This window comes from Arachis ipaensis, chromosome B10 (genome assembly GCF_059453495.1).
Source record: "Arachis ipaensis isolate K30076 ecotype BB chromosome B10, ASM5945349v1, whole genome shotgun sequence".
In the NCBI taxonomy this organism is placed as follows: Eukaryota; Viridiplantae; Streptophyta; class Magnoliopsida; order Fabales; family Fabaceae; genus Arachis; species Arachis ipaensis.
In genome coordinates this window covers 61,300,960-61,317,596 of record NC_142435.1, presented here as the reverse complement: position 1 = coordinate 61,317,596, position 16,637 = coordinate 61,300,960, and the positions used below count along the sequence as shown (strand labels likewise).

General features: G+C 36.2%; 2 protein-coding genes across 2 annotated transcripts; both read left to right on the top strand.

The window, feature by feature from the left end:
* The first annotated feature begins 8,492 nt into the window (after nucleotides 1-8,492).
* Nucleotides 8,493-16,313, top strand: LOC148580248 (uncharacterized). The gene is made up of 5 exons (XM_088486558.1): nucleotides 8,493-8,756; nucleotides 8,888-9,013; nucleotides 10,896-10,959; nucleotides 14,891-15,747; nucleotides 16,181-16,313. Exons 3-5 carry the CDS (start codon nucleotides 10,952-10,954, stop codon nucleotides 16,201-16,203), a joined length of 888 nt encoding a protein of 295 aa, XP_088342684.1. The 5' UTR covers nucleotides 8,493-8,756; nucleotides 8,888-9,013; nucleotides 10,896-10,951; the 3' UTR covers nucleotides 16,204-16,313.
* LOC148580249 (uncharacterized) lies at nucleotides 11,315-14,728 on the top strand. Its single transcript, XM_088501529.1, has 2 exons — nucleotides 11,315-13,863; nucleotides 13,948-14,728. The coding sequence occupies exons 1-2, from the start codon at nucleotides 11,321-11,323 to the stop codon at nucleotides 14,726-14,728; spliced, it is 3,324 nt and encodes a 1,107-aa protein (XP_088357655.1). The 5' UTR covers nucleotides 11,315-11,320.
* Nucleotides 16,314-16,637: the final 324 nt, after the last annotated feature.

Sequence of the window (16,637 nt, the reverse complement as noted above, 5' to 3'; positions counted from 1 at the left end):
TGCCTTAAAGTTATGAATATGAATCCATGACCTCTCTTGAATGAAAAATATTTTAATTACAAAAGAACAAGAAGTACATGGTTTCAAATTTATCCTTGAAACTAGTTTAATTATTTTGATGTGGTGACAATACTTTTTGTTTTCTGAATGAATGCTTGAACAGTGCATATGTCTTTTGATATTATGGTTTATGAATGTTAAATATGTTGGCTCTTGAAAGAATGATGAAAAGGAGAAACGTTATTTGATAATCTGAAAAATCATAAAAATGATTCTTGAAGCAAGAAAAAACAGCGAATACAAAAGCTTGCAGAAAAAAAATATAATAGTGAAAAAAAAAATGCAAAAAAAAAAGAGAGAAAAAGAAAAAGAAAAAGCAAGCAGAAAAAGCCAAAAGCTCTTTAAACCAAAAGGCAAGAGCAAAAAGCCAATAGCCCTTAAAACCAAAAGGCAAGGGTAAATAAAAAGGATCCAAGGCTTTGAGCTTCAGTGGATAGGAGGGCCTAAAGGAACAAAATCCTGGCCTAAGCGGCTGAACCAAGCTGTCCCTAACCATGTGCTTGTGGCGTGAAGGTGTCAAGTGAAAACTTGAGATTGAGCGGTTAAAGTCAAGGTCCAAAGCAAAAAAAAAAAAAAGAGTGTGCTTAAGAACCCTGGACACCTCTAATTGGGAACTTTAGCAAAGCTGAGTCATAATCTGAAAAGGTTCACCCAGTTATGTGTCTGTGGCATTTATGTATCCGGTGGTAATACTGGAAAACAAAGTGCTTAGGGCCACGGCCAAGACTCATAAAGTAGCTGTGTTCAAGAATCAACATACTGAACTATGAGAATCAATAACACTATCTGAACTCTGAGTTCCTATAGATGCCAATCATTCTGAACTTCAATGGATAAAGTGAGATGCCAAAACTATTCAAGAGGCAAAAAGCTACAAGTCCCGCTCATCTGATTGGAGCTAAGTTTCATGGATATTTTGGAATTTATTCGTATATTCTCTTCTTTTTATCCTATTTAATTTTCAGTTGTTGGGGTTGTGATGAGCGGATAATTTATATGCTTTTTGGCATTGTATTTACATAGTTTTCAGTATAATTTAGTTAGTTTTTAGTATATTTTTATTAGTTTTTAATTAAAATTCACATTTCTGGACTTTACTATGAGTTTGTGTATTTTTCTGTGATTTCAGGTATTTTCTGGCTGAAATTGAGGGACTTGAGCAAAAATCAGATTCAGAGGTTGAAGAAGGACTACAGATGCTGTTGGATTCTGACCTCCCTGCACTCAAAGTGGATTTTCTGGAGCTACAAGACTCCAAATGGCGCAGTCTCAATTGCGTTGGAAAATAGACATCCAGGTTTTTCCAGCAATATATAATAGTCCATACTTTGCCCGAGTTTAGATGACACAAACTGGCGTTCAATGCCAGTTCCATGCTGCATTCTGGAGTTAAACGCCAGAAACAGGTTGCAAAGTGGAGTTAAACGCCAGAAGCAGGTTACAAACTGGCGTTCAATTCCAAGAGAAGCCTCTACACGTGTAAAGCTCAATGCTCAGCCTAAGCACACCCCAAGTGGGCCCCAGAAGTGAATTTCTGCATCAATTACTCATTCTGTAAACCCTAGTAACTAGTTTAGTATAAATAGGACTTTTTACTATTGTATTTACATCTTTGGATTGTCTTTTGATCCTTTGATCATGTTTGGGGGCTGGCCATTCGGCCATGCCTGAACCTTCATCACTTATGTATTTTCAATGGTAGAGTTTCTACACACCATAAATTAAGGTGTAGAGCTCTACTGTTCCTCACAGATTAATGCAAAGTACTATTGTTTTTCTATTCAATTCAAGCTTATTCCTATTCTAAGATATCCATTCACACACAAGAACATGATGAATGATGATTATGTGACGCTCATCATCATTCTTACCTATGAACGCGTGCCTGACAAACACTTCCATTCTACATGCAAACAAGCTAGAATGAGTATCTCTTAGATATCTAATACAGAGGACCGAGTCCGAGATATTAGAATCTTCGTGGTATAAGTTAGAACCCATGGATGGCCATTCTTGAGATCTGGAAAGTCTAAACCTTGTCTGTGGTATTCCGAGTAGGATCTAGGAAGGGATGGCTGTGACGAGCTTCAAACTTGCGAGTGCTGGGCGTAGTGACAGACGCAAAAGGATAGTAAATTCTATTCCAGTATGATCGAGAACCGACAGATGATTAGCCATGCAGTGACAGCGCATTGGACCATTTTCACAGAGAAGATGGGATGTAGCCATTGACAACGGTGATGCCCTACATACAGCTTGCCATGGAAATGAGTAGGAATGATTGGATGAAGACAGCAGGAAAGCAGAGGTTCAGAGGAATGAAAGCATCTCTATACGCTTATCTGAAATTCTCATCAATGAATTACATAAGTATCTCTATCCTAGTTTATATTTTAATTATATTTTAATTATCAATTTACCATAACCAATTGAATCTGCCTAACTGAGATTTACAAGGTGACCATAGCTTGCTTCAGGCCGACAATCTCCGTGGGATCGACCCTTACTCACGTAAGGTTTATTACTTGGACGACCCAGTAAACTTGCTGGTTAGTTGTGCGATGTTGTGATAAAGAGTTGAGATTACAATTGTGTGTACCAAGTTGTTGGCGCCATTGATGATCACAATTTCGTGCACCACCTCCCCACACTTAAACCAAGCATGTCCTCATGCTTAAACCAAGAGAGAGCAAAGGGTATCAACATTTATTCAATGTAAACTAACTAATGCAATTGCTTGGCCAAAATAAATCAATTCCCAAGAAACACATATGCACAAGGGCTAAGGACTAGCAAGTCTAATCCACAATTGAATTGCGTTATTAAATATTTTTACAAATTTGCAAGAAGAGATGATCAAAGGTGATAACATGTAATTAGGCAATCGAACCCTCACCGGATGTGTTTGCACTCTATTTGCTCAAGTGTTTAGGGTTGATTCACTCAATTCTCCCCTATTTCATGCTTTCTAAGATTTGTTTTTCTTCTAACAATCAACATATATTTCATGTATGCATACACATATCATGAGGTCTTTTTCATGGGTTGTAATGGGGCTAGGGTTAAGGTAGGATGCATATTTGGTCGAGTGAGCTTAAAATTTGAATCTTTGATAAGCCTAGACTTCCCACCTAACCTATGACAACCTATACAATTCAAAGCTAACCTAACTACCCATTTTTCACTTTTTTTCACATACTCTTGCATTCTTTCCTTGATCATAACTCATATGCATTGACTTTATTGAGCTTCATTTTGCCTTGGGGCATTTTGTCCCTTTTTTATTACTTTTCTTTTCTTTTTCTAATTTTTTTCTTTTCTTTTTTGATATATTATTATTTTTCTTTCTTTCTTTCTTTTTTGTTTTTCTCATTTTTTTCTTTTCTTTTTGCTTTGCAATAAAATATATACAAAAGCATCAATGCATATGGTTTTACATTTATTACACATGAGCATGTACCCAATTTTCGATATTTGCAATAAAAAAAATAAAACTACCCTTTTATTCACCCAATGTCCCAAGGTTCCCACACTTGAATGATACACACACACTAGCCTAAGCTAATCAAAGATCCAAATAAAGAAAATTTATTGTTTTTTGCTTTAAGGCTTGTAATGTGCTAAATTAAGAACAAGTGGGTTAATCGTAAGCTCAAATTCGGCTAACAATGGAAGATAGAAAGTGAGGCTATTTGGGTAAGTGAGCTAAATGAAATGATGGCCTCAATCATATAAATGCATGAATACACGAAATAATGGACATAAAGAATCAAACAAATCAAAGATTACAATCATAGAAAGAGAACAATTACACACAAGAAGGAAAATAAGTGGTTATAAGATGTAACCACACCATTAAGCTTAAATCTCACTTGCTTGTCTTCTTAGCTCAAAACATGTTCCATAATATATATAATTCAAGCAAGTTCTATGAAAAGTTTTCACTCAAATTAATTGAGGCGCCCTATGGATAGAAATCTTGAAAAATTTTATTCTATTGACTAAGCTTGTTATGTATATATATGCAAAATTAAGAAAATACAAGTAAATCCTAAAACCTAAAATGAAATGCAAAAGTATTGGGATTAGAAATTAGTCACCCTAATCACCGATCGGTCGGATGACCTCCCCACACTTAAAAGTTTGCACCATCCTCGGTGCACTCAAAGATGAGTAAGGGGGTATGGCGACTTTTTGAATTGCCACCTTCAGTTGGTAGATCAACCGGTGCTGCGTGTTCTTTGCTTCCGCTTCCATTTTTGCTTATGGTGTATCACGCATGAAAAATAGAAAATAACACCATACATTGTTGGGATGAGGTAAATCACTAGAATTGAGTGAGTGAATTAGTGTGACATTAATGACAAATAGGTGTGTGAATTCTAAATTGTGCCTTTTAGAACACACATTAGCATGAAAAGCGATGTCACAAAAGAAGCATGCACTTCACTTATTCTAGTATGCTTGAGATGCTTTAAGTAAACTTGTAAGGTAAAACAAGCATTAAAGAAGCATGAGAGCATTCAAGCTAAAAGCATATGGATGCATATGATCATGAAATACAATGCATTAAGGTAAATGCATAACATCCAACGAGAAGTTTCCTAATAGAGGAAAAAGGATTCCAATTACATGGTGGCCAAATCATGCAATTCATGAAGAGTTACAAGCTCGAAGGCAATTCTCATCACTTGGTATTCTCAAAAGGTAAGTGAAGAGAGAACTTTTGCATGGTCTAGAAATTCGCAGATAAATCCTCGTTGCATGTATAGCTTCTAAACCAACAAAAGTCCTTTCTTGCAAATGTTTTGGTTGTCACAAGTAACAAACCCCTTTAAAATTGATAACCGAAGTATTTAAACCTCGGGTCGTCTTCTCAAGGAACTGCAGGGAGGTGTGTTCTTATTATTGGTTGTGAGTTTTGTAAATTGGGGTTTTGAAAGTAAGGAACAAATAATTTAAATGACAAATAAAATAAATAAATAACTATAAAATAAACTCTTGGCAAGGTATGAGAATTTGGAAGTCCTATCCTAGTTATCCTTATCAATGGTGATGAGAATTGAGTTTTAATCCCACTTAGTTAACCTTTACTAAAGCAAAGGTAGGTCAAGTGGACCAATTAGTTTGATCCTCAGGTCCTAGTCAACTCCTAAGAAAGGACTGGAGTTATTGAAGTTCAATTCAATTAGCAAAGACAACAATTATCAATCACATTGAGTTTGATAACTCATGAGTTACCAATTACTTAACCAAGACCAAAAGGGGAAAAGTAAACTTACTCGAATAAAAATGTCTTCAGATTGGAAGCAACGGTAACATAAATAAAAGAAAGCAATCATAAACTGAAATACCTCAAATAGCATTAATTGAGAGAATTATATGTAACATGGAAAAGTTAATAAATTAATTTGAGAAAATAATTAAAAAGGAACATTGAACCTGATAAAAAGAGACAATCATGAAGGCGAGAAAAATCCTAATTTCTAATCCTAAGAGAGAGAGGAGAGAACCTCTCTCTAAAAACTACATCTAAATCATCAAAAGTGCATAATTGGAGACCTCCTAATAAATGGATGCATTCCCCCACTTTATAACCTCTAATCTGTGCCTTCTGGACTTGGATCTGGGCCAAAAAGGAATTTAGAAATTGCTGAGAGTGTTTTTTGTCATTTCTGGTGCGTGGCATCTGTCACGCGTCCGTGTGGGTCACGCGGTCGCGTCATCTAGAGTTTTCCTTATCACGCGTTCGCTTCGGTCATGCGTCTGCGTCATCTGTGTTCTACTTAAGGCGCGCATCCGCGTCAGTCACGCGTTCGCGTCACTGCCTTTTCGCGCTAGGCATGCGGTTGCGTCGTCCATGCATTCGCGTTGCTACCAGTTTCTTCAAAAACTCTATTTTGTGCTTTCTTTCCATTTTTGTATGTTTCCTTTCCATCCTTTAAGCAATTCCTACCTTAAAAGATCTGAAACTACTCAACACACAAATCATGGCATCGAATGGTAATAAAGGGTAATTAAAATAATTATTTTTAAAGCATAGGAAACATGTTTTCACATATATCACATAATAAGGAAGGGAAAGTAAAACCATGGAATTTACATGAATAAGTGGGTGAAGGGTTGAATAAATCACTTAAATTGAGCACAATATATATCATAAAATATGGGTTTATCAGTAAGCATTAAAAACTTAAAACCAAGTAGCAAATGATAACCTCAACAATAGAGTCCAACAATGAATATCAAAAACAATTATGCTAAGATAGCATGCAATTAGGAATAGGCAGCAATATATATCAACAAAAGTAATAATCCAACACTTATAATGAAAAATAGAAAATTAAATGAAATTAAATTGAGCAACTAACTAACTAACCTAACTAACTAAAAGAAGTGGTATGGATGGTGTTTGAAGTGTTGGAGGAGGAGAGGAGAAGGGAAAAAGAAAGGGAAAGGAAAGGAATGGAAAGAGAAGAAGAAAGGAAGTGTAGTGAAGGAAGGACATACACGCGTACGCGTGCAAGGCGCGCGCGCGGATGGTGGTGCAATGGACGCGACGCGTACGCGTGCATGGCGCATCCGCGTCGATGGTTTATTTCGAGAGTGGCGCGTACGCGTCATGTATGCGTACGCGTGAGTGGTTTTGTGCGAAGGGAATATGCGCGCATAACGTTGGCACAACTCTCGGGTCAATGTATGGAGGAATGAAATCTTGCAATCCACACATACGCGCACATGGCATGTGCGCGTGGAGGCGCGAAAAGCTTAATGCACGCGTACGCGTGCAGTGCGCGTACGCGTGGATGGTGCTCTGTTTTTCAAAAAATTTCTATGTTTTTGCACCAATCAAAGCATTCCAAACCTCCAAACAGCTACCAAAACACCTTAAAACCTTATTTAACCTACTAAACTACCAAATAAACTCAACAAACAAAACAAAACATGAAATTAAACTAATTCTACTAATATGTACAAAAAGAGAAAAAGGAAAGAAGTTACCATGGTGGGGTGTCTCCCACCTAGCACTTTTGTTTATTGTCCTTAAGTTGGACTTATGGAGAGCTCCTCATTAAGATGGCTTGTGCTTGAAGCTATCTTTGAACATCCACCAATGCTTGGTCCTCCATTGTGCCCTAAGATTCCTCATTTGTTGCACCAAGTGTTGATGGAGTTCTTCACAAGCTTGAGGCTCCCAAAGTGGATCCTCTTTTTGTAATCCGGGATCCCATATTTTATTTTCACACCGTCTTAAAGTTGACTCTCATTGTTAGTCCATCTGGGTGGCAAGCAAGGTGAATTATCAATGAAATGCCCAACAATCCTCCTAGACCCATCTAGGTGAGCACTATTCCAACCTTTGTATTCAAGTCTTGAAGTATCAACCAAAACAAACCTTGATTTGCACCGCCAACCACGAAACATCATCCTCTTACGCTTCATCCCACAAAGTTTCCTAAGCTGGCAATCCATTTCAAGCAAACCATATTCAAGTGGAATAATAAAGCTAATAGAAATAAATTTCACCCACTCAAATAAAGGTGTAGATGGCAACCTAGGCAAAGAAGCATCCAAGGATCTTGACAAAGCATATTCAATTCCCATCCTCCTATTTCTAGGGACTTCCACCTCATCACAAGTTTTCTTAAATGTAATCCTTTGTTCATCAATTCTATCTAAGCCTTTTCCCTTACTCAAATCATAAATGGGGAAGTGAGAGAATTTTACCTCCACATTGCCTTCAAATTCACCGGGAGAAGGTTCTTCAAGCTCAAAGGATTCTTCACCACTAAGACTTGATGCTTGATCTTCATCACCAAGGGAGCTAAATTCTTGCTCTATCCCGTCCAATTCTTCTTGTGGAATATGCCTTGGAGGTTGTACACATTCCTCCTTAGCATAAAGTTCAATCATCTTGGAGGGGTTTTCTTCAATTCTATGTTCCCATGGAGGCTCCGCATCTCCTATGTCTTCAACCACTTCTTCCTTTTCTTCAACAATTGTAGCTTCCTCCAATTCACTACAAGAAAAACACCCATTCAGCCACACTTTTTTTAAGCTACATTTGAAAAGCGTAGCCTATTCTAGGAATAGGCTACGCTTTTCTCCATGTTTCCTTTTTGTAGGAGAATAGGAATCACATTTGTGGCATCACTTGAAAAGTGATGCCTTAGATATTATAAAGATCACTTATAAAGCGTAGCCTTAACTTAAGAGTTATGGGTTCACTTTTTACACCAAAGAGAGCACTTTTAAAATGTAGCCTATTTGTCATGTTTCAGGTGCATTTTAAAAGTGTTGCCTAATATATTTCAAGTCAAATGTCCACTATCTATATCTAACACTTAGTAAATTTTTTTCACCTTTCACCAAATGATACATTCACGCGTATAGACACTTATTAGGCAAATAAAAAAAATTACTTGGCCACTGAAAACATAACACTCGTGCGCGATCCCTATCTAGCTACGACGATTCCCTTCATCATCACCCTGCCCCCAAATCAGAGAAGACCACTCACGGCGTCACCGTTCACGGAGTCACCATCTCCACCACTCACCTTCATCACTCACCACTCACCACTCACCACGCCGCCACTCATCTTCAATGCCGGTTCTCTTCGCTGGGCGTTGACATCAGGAAGACTCTTTGCTCGACTGAAAGCCTGTCTTTATTCGCTCACCATCGTCAAGGAGGTATGTATTCACCTTCTTTTGGTTTCTAAAATCTGAGAGGGTAGGGTTCCGATTTTAGGGTTGCAATTTGGGGTTTTGATATACTGTGAATTTATGAATTGATGAACATGCATGCTAATGTTGCAGCGCAGGAGAACTCATAATTTGAGGGTTTCATTCCGTTATTGTTGCGGTGCAGCAGAACTCGTGAATTTGGGATTGTTGCGGCGCAGGAGAACTCGTGAATTTGGTATTGGGGTTTCATTCCATTTACGCAGGTGAGTGATGTATAGTTCATAAGCCAACTTTTATTTTAATTCCTTGTTGATATACATTATCTTTCAGTATAACACAAGAACAACTTCACATTGTTATTACAATTTTAGTTCCTAAGTTCCTACCTGAATCTACATTATAATAATTCTTATGATCCAAAAGAACAATACCACTAATAATTGCTAAAACAATGCATATTTGTTCAACTTATATCTTATCTTATAATGAATAATTTTAAAATATATGGATGCCTGGATCTGGGTGGATATATTATGTTTACACTAATTGCTCCATAAATATCTAATTAAAAGAATCATGTAACTAGTTCCACAGATACCAATACACAAATGGTTACTCTAAATTGATATGGGAATTAGGTAGTGAAAGCTGTTAAAACATTATGGTGAATATGAATTCTTTTTCTGTGGTACCAACAATAACCACTTTAGAGATGAGTGTAAAATGGTGGCTTTTGGTCCTCTTATTTTGGCTTTAGTCAATGGATGGAAGATGGATTTTTGGTAATAATAATAAGGGTGTAGAATTTGGGGATTTCATATCAGTGCAAAATAGGAGTTAAAATCAAGGGTTTTTAGTTTAATTATAGCAGAGGTGCAGTGGTGAAATTTTTGGATGCAATTGTAATAATGCCCCTTGTGACTTGACTTTATTTCCTAAATTATAATTATTTCATGAATTCACAAATCATAGATAGCAAATTATAATTATTTCATGAATTCACAAATCATAGATAGCAAATTCTATCGTTATCATAGATAGCAATTGTAATAATGCCCCTTGTCTCCCTCATGGACTTGGTACTAATTTATAGTTTCTTTTTCTTTCAATTCTATCCTTTCAAGATTCATACATATGTATATATATAGATAGCAAATTCATTTGTTGGAACTGTATATATATGAAATTTGTCAACTACTGTAATAATCAATTCATCACAATATGCATGTTGTAACTATATCACTTACACGGTTCCATCAATACTGCACCTTTTGCTGACCAGTCCAAAACCGCATTGGTTGTTAACCGTATCTACTAGCTAGTAACATTTTTCCGTATTAGTCATGTCAACCATGTTTAAAAAACATTAAAATCCACTATTAAAATTAATTATTAATATAAAAATATATATTAAAAAAATTAAATAATATATATATATATATATATATATATATATATATATATATATATAGTAACATTTTGCCGTATTAGTCATGTCAACCATATTTAAAAAACATTAAAATCTACTATTAAAATTAATTATTAATATAAAAATATATATTAAAAAAATTAAATAATATATATATATACAAATAAATAATAATTAATTTTAATATATAAATAATATTTTTGTAGTCATGCATTTACTAATTAACGCCAAGTATACTTAAAAATTAACTAGTATACTATCTTTTGTGAGAGTTGGAATTAAACCTTGCTTGTTTAGGCAAAGTCAGGAATGTTTAACCCAAAAAAGAATTATTTTATAAGTTTAGCAGCATAATCATACTTGGTTATGAGGAGCGGATAAATACTAAAAAATTTAAAATAAAAAAACAAATAAAATAGAATGGTGGCAACCCAGCTGAGTCACTTTGTCTCTCTCAATAAATTGAGCGCACACACTCATTACTTACTCATTTTAATTTGTCAACTACTGTAATAACCAATTGCAATATATATTAGCTTGTTATATTATTTTATTTTATTTTATTTATGGTAACAACAACAGATTGCTCTACCACTTTTTACTATTTAATTTTTTTCCTTACATTTTAAATATATCAGTTTAGAATTTATAAAAATAAATCAAGACTAAATATGATTATACTCTAATATCTTAGAATTTTATTTGGTAGCAAACAGATTGAAGTTTTTGGTTAAAGCTTCCAAGTGGATTTTGTCAAAACATTGATCATGCCATGGCAAGGTACAATATATACTTTTTCTTTTCACTTTATGATTATACTATTAATTCATGTGTAGCTCCACCTCGATTGTTTTGTTAGTTTTGAAGTTGCAATTTAACTTAATATTTATGCACAATAAATTCTTTGTTTTCCTTTATTTGTTTTACTTCAATGAGTTTCTAGTAAAATGTTTAGAGAATTACTTCTAAGATTAGGAACTATTTCCCAACCTAACTACAAGGCTATGAAAGTCCTTTTCATTGCCCATTCCCCTTATATTTCATAACACCCTTCCTCCTCTATTCTTGTTATCTTCACTTTGCGACCCCTTATAAATTTTCCTCCTAAAAAATTTATAAATTATCGGTTAGGTTTTGTGATATGCCGAAGGATTGGATGGATCTACCGAGGTATAGTGAAGAGTATATCAATGGTGTTATTAGTTTCTTAGACTTTGCATACTCTGAGGGAGAACCAGAAGGACAACAAATTCAATGTCTTTGTAAGAGGTGTTGTAACATTGAGTGGTATAGAAGAGATGTGGTATTTGACCATTTAGTCGCTGATGGATTTGTTAAGGGATATAGAACATGGATTAATCACGGGGAATGGACAATCCCAATGGTGGTTGATGATGACACGGATGATGAAGAAGGTGCATGCGATGACATCGAAGGACTGCTTAATGATGCATTTAGAGATGTGCCTCATGCTGAGGGTGTTACTGTAGGCCAAAATGAGGAGGCTAAAAAGTTTTACAATTTAATAGATGGGGCAAGTCAAGAGTTATACCCGGGTTGCAAGAAATTTTTTACATTATCTTTTACCATCCGTCTGTACTTATTAAAGTGTTTGCACGGTTGGAGCAATGCATCCTTCACTTCCCTTCTTGAGCTATTGAAAGAGGCAATGCCTGACATTAACATACCTTCATCTTTCCATAAGACAAAGGCTATGATAAGAGATTTAGGTCTAGATTATAAAAAAATCGATGCTTGTCCAAATGATTGCCTCCTGTATAGGAAAGAACTAAAGGATGAAAAACAATGTCGTGTGTGTGGAACTTCTCGATATACCGAAAATTCTAGTGATAATAGCGAGAACCAACCTCACAAGAAAGGTCGTCCTATTCCTGCAAAGACTCTGAGATACTTTCCTATAATTCCAAGACTTCAAAGATTATTTATGTGCTCAAGGACGGCAGCTAGTCTGAGGTGGCATGATGAGGAGCGCGTTAAAGATGGGACGTTAAAGCATCCTGCTGATGGCCTGGCATGGAAGAACTTTGATGAAATGGATGAAGACTTTGCAAAAGAATCACGCAATATTAGACTAGGCTTGTCAAGTGATGGGTTCAACCCATTTCGTAGCATGAACATTTCATGGAGCACGTGGCCTGTGATGTTAATGGTATACAACTTGCCTCCGTGGATGTCCATGAAACCTGAATATTGTATGCTTTCTTTGCTTATTCCTGGGCCACAATCACCTGGTAAAGATATTGATGTGTATCTACAACCGTTGATAGAAGACTTGAAGTTGTTGTGGGAAATAAGGGTCGAAACTTATGATGCATCAAAGAATGAGACCTTTCAAATGCGGGCAGCTCTTTTGTGGACAATCAATGATTTTCCTGCATATGCTATGTTGTCTGGGTGGAGTACAAAAGGAAAATTGGCTTGCCCTTGTTGCAACAAAAATACCTCTTATCTACAACTAAAACATAGTCGGAAGACAGTTTATATGGACCATCGTGTCTTTTTACCCATGGATCATCCATGGAGAACCAATACAAGGTCTTTTAATGGGAAACAGGAATTAAGACCCCCTCCACCTGTTATTGAAGGAACGGAAATTTTTGAGATGCTACAAAATGTTGAGAATGTTTTTGGAAAGAAGCAAACTACATCAAATAGTTTCCCATGGAATTGGAAAAAAAGATCAATTTTCTTTGAATTGCCTTACTGGCACAAGAACCCACTGCGTCACAACTTAGATGTCATGCACATAGAGAAGAACATACTTGATAGTGTAATTGGAAGTCTCTTGGATATCCCAGGCAAGACAAAGGACCATTTGAATGCTCGATATGACTTAAAAGATTTGGGGATCTGGAAAAATCTTCAACCAAAGGAGGTGAATAATGGCAAGAGAACAAAGTTGGCAAAGGCATGCTTTTCTATGACTGCTGCTGAGAAGTCGATTTTTTGTGGCGTTTTGAAGACAACAAAGCTACCTGATGGTAGTGCTTCTAATATATCACGGTGTGTACATCTAGGAGAAAGAAAAGTTTCTGGGTATAAGACCCACAATGCTCATTTTTTGCTACACTATTTACTACCAATACCGATTAAAAGCATCCTTCCGGATCATGTGGCCATTCCGTTGATTCGACTAAGGTCCTTTTTTCGTCGCTTGTGCAAAAAGTTCATCACACTAGAAGAGATAGATCGACTGGAGTTAGAGATTGTGGAAACATTATGCCACCTTGAGAGGATCTTTCCCCCTAGTTTTTTTGACATAATGGTTCATCTTCCAATTCATTTAGCAAATGAGGTGAGATTGGGTGGTCCAGTGCAGTTTCGTTGGATGTATCCTCCAGAAAGGTACATGTGTACATTAAAGTCGTATGTACGCAACAAAAGTCGCCCCGAAGGTTCTATTGCGGAGGCATATCTGGCTGAAGAGTGCTTAACTTTCTGCTCAAGATACTTGCATGAAGGTGTGCGAACAAGACTTAATAAGCGACCTCGGAATGATGATGATCTTAATGACGACGAAGTTGTGCCATCAAAGTTGTTTTCTAACAAAGGCCGTTCGTTAGGCATGGGAAATGGAGAACCAATTAATCTCGATGACATTTCAAGTGCTCAAGCCCATGTGTATGTATTACACAACTGTGAAGAAGTCACAGATTATGTTAGGTAACTTAATACAACTTATGTTTATTCACTAAATCAAGTGCATTTAGATTTTTGTCGATCAAACATAACTATTTTTAACTACAGAGAGCATGAGGATGAGGTTAACAATCAGCGAGGAATGAAATGGAGAAAAGCAAAAGTTCACAGTAAAACCTTCTCGCAGTGGTTTGAAACTCGGGCAAGGGATCCAGATGTGCCTGTTTGGCTAAAAGAATTATCACGAGGTCCAAGCTCTGTTGCAAGAAAATTTTTTGGATATATAATTAATGGATACAGGTTTCACACTGTGGAGCGTGAGGCAAGGAGAAAAACACAAAATAGTGGTGTCACATTAACTGCTTTAACTTCAAGCTTTGCAAGTGCTAAAGATAAAAGTCCCATTCAAGACACTGTAGCTTATTATGGCAGACTGTTTGAGATAGTAGAGTTAGACTATTTTGGGCATTTTAAGGTAGTATTATTTCGGTGTGAGTGGTATGATGCTGGGAGAGATAAATATGGTCTTACATTTGTTCACTTCAATAAGAAATGCTACCAGAATGAACCCTTCATACTAGCATCTCAAGCACATCAATGTTTTTATGTGCAAGATCCATATGAACATAACAAACATTATGTTATAGAAACTGTCCCAAGAGACTTATTTAAAACAAGTGACGAATCTGAGTCTGAGGCCCGTCAAACCTTCTATAATGAACAAAACGAGCATATAACGAGCCCTGCCATACCAGCTGATGATGGTGAACTTATTCTGGAAAGGATTGATCTACGACCTACAGTTATTGAAACGGTTCCTCAGGTGACTTCTGCCCAAGACTATGAGGCAGATTTCATTGGAGATTCTGATTCTGATGGGTCAGCCTAAGCAATTTATTGCTTAATATGTACATATGTATAACTAATTTTTCTCCACCTTTTTATTTGTAAGTCATCCTTTTGTTTTAAATTCTGAAGTTGTTAGTGTTTCTTATAGGATATATCACTTTGTTGCTTATATTAACTCGAGTTAACTAATTTGTTTGTGTAGGAATAAAGAATTTATTGATCTTAAAGCAACATCAAGTAAGAATTTGCTTCGTCAATTTGAAGCCAAGAGACAAAAGATTGTAAATGAACGCAAGCAATATGAGATGCAAGGTGCAGCACCTAATGACAAGGAGGAAACTATGCCAAGGTTGGATGTAGTCAAAAGTCAAAAAGAGTTGAGTGCAACCAAAGGAGTGAAGACTTCTACATCAAAGAAGCTGGATTTTATTCATTTACAAAGCACACTCGATACAATAAGAAAAAGGACTGATTTCAAGCCTAAAACCTTGGAAGTACAGCCGAGCCTTCCTGCGCAACAGCCAGAAAATAAAAAAAGAAAGCATCACTTGACTGTGACTATGGCTGAGAAAAAAAAGCATGAAGTGCAACGTGAACCGTCAACACAAGGCTTGAATAATTCTAAGCTTATAAAGGTGGGTGCAGATGAACTTAAAAGGAAGCTCCATGCAATTCGTAGTATGAATAATAGCGTGCCAACAAGTGTAAGCCAACAGCAGAGTTGGGCAAATTCTACTCAGCCTACAGTCAACCAAGGGCAGCAGCAGATCATTCAATTCACACATGATAGGACTCAAAAAAGGCAAGATGACACTACTTTGCCTAGCTCAAACACTACCCCACAAGCTGAAGATTTAATGTCGAAGCAAGATGGATCAAGAAAGGAAAAGAGCAAGCCAAGGGTAAGGGCTACAACTATTGATGAATTCTTAAAAGAAAATGGGATAGTTGTAGAAATTGACGGACTAAGCTCTGAACTAAGTGATGATGTGGGAGATAGCTTGCCACTTGATGAAAATTATTATTCACATGTGATGGAGGACATTGATGATGACGAAGGTAAGAAATTTCTATCAAATTTTTTATATTCTTTTGCAAATCATAATGCTTAATTTTTCAATTGGCATCACTAATTACTCCCTAATTTTTCCCTAATGCATGAAACTAGGAGAGCCAAAGAAGAAGAAAACCCGCGAAAAACAACTTGCAAAGAGATTTATGCAAAAACTATGGAACAGCGGGAAGAAGTTATTTTTGATATTGGACAGCCAGTAGGACCCACCGATCAAAGTGTGTCTAATTTAACTAGTTTCATTGGCACAATTGGTAGAAATAAAATATTTGTTAGTCTTTTATACACTAGCTGGCATGCTGTAACTCATAAAGCTAAGAAATTTATGTGGAACTACGTTAACGTAAGACTTTTCTATTATTATTGAATGTCAATTTTTTTTAAATATAGGAAGGTGCATATAACAATGTTAATATGCAGACCAAGTTTATCCTCCCAGATAGTGGAGAAAAGTGGGTGATCCAAGCAATTCGGGATGCTTGGAAGCGGTTCAAGGGAAGGATTAAGCAGAAGCACTTTGTTCCCTTTGATACTATCGAAGATATGGTGAAAAATCGACCGACACAAGTACCAGAAGGTCATTTCATAAAATTGATCTATTATTGGAGTCATCCTACAATCCAGGTAAAATAGTTGGTACTATAATTGCAAATATATTACTATTTGTTAAGACATAAGAAAAATAATGAAAATTGGATTGATAATGTGGGAATCTGTCCTCTCTCATGCTGTACAAACACATATTCTACCCTAAATTGCAAATATATTATTACTGTTTCAATTGCTGCTAGGTTCCTAAACTGAATTGAATTTTCTTTGGATATATTTCCTTTGGTGTGACCTGAAAGAAGTAACTCTTATCACTGTAATTGATGCT

Excerpts from the sequence above, each read along its gene's own strand:
- LOC148580248 (XM_088486558.1), top strand. Across the intron at positions 15,748-16,180 it reads GGACATTGATGATGACGAAG|ACCAAGTTTATCCTCCCAGA; the intron begins GTAAGAAATTTC and ends GTTAATATGCAG.
- LOC148580249 (XM_088501529.1), top strand. The coding sequence starts at position 11,321 with ATGCCGAAGGATTGGATGGATCTACCGAGGTATAGTGAAGAGTATATC. Across the intron at positions 13,864-13,947 it reads GAAGTCACAGATTATGTTAG|AGAGCATGAGGATGAGGTTA; the intron begins GTAACTTAATAC and ends TTTTAACTACAG.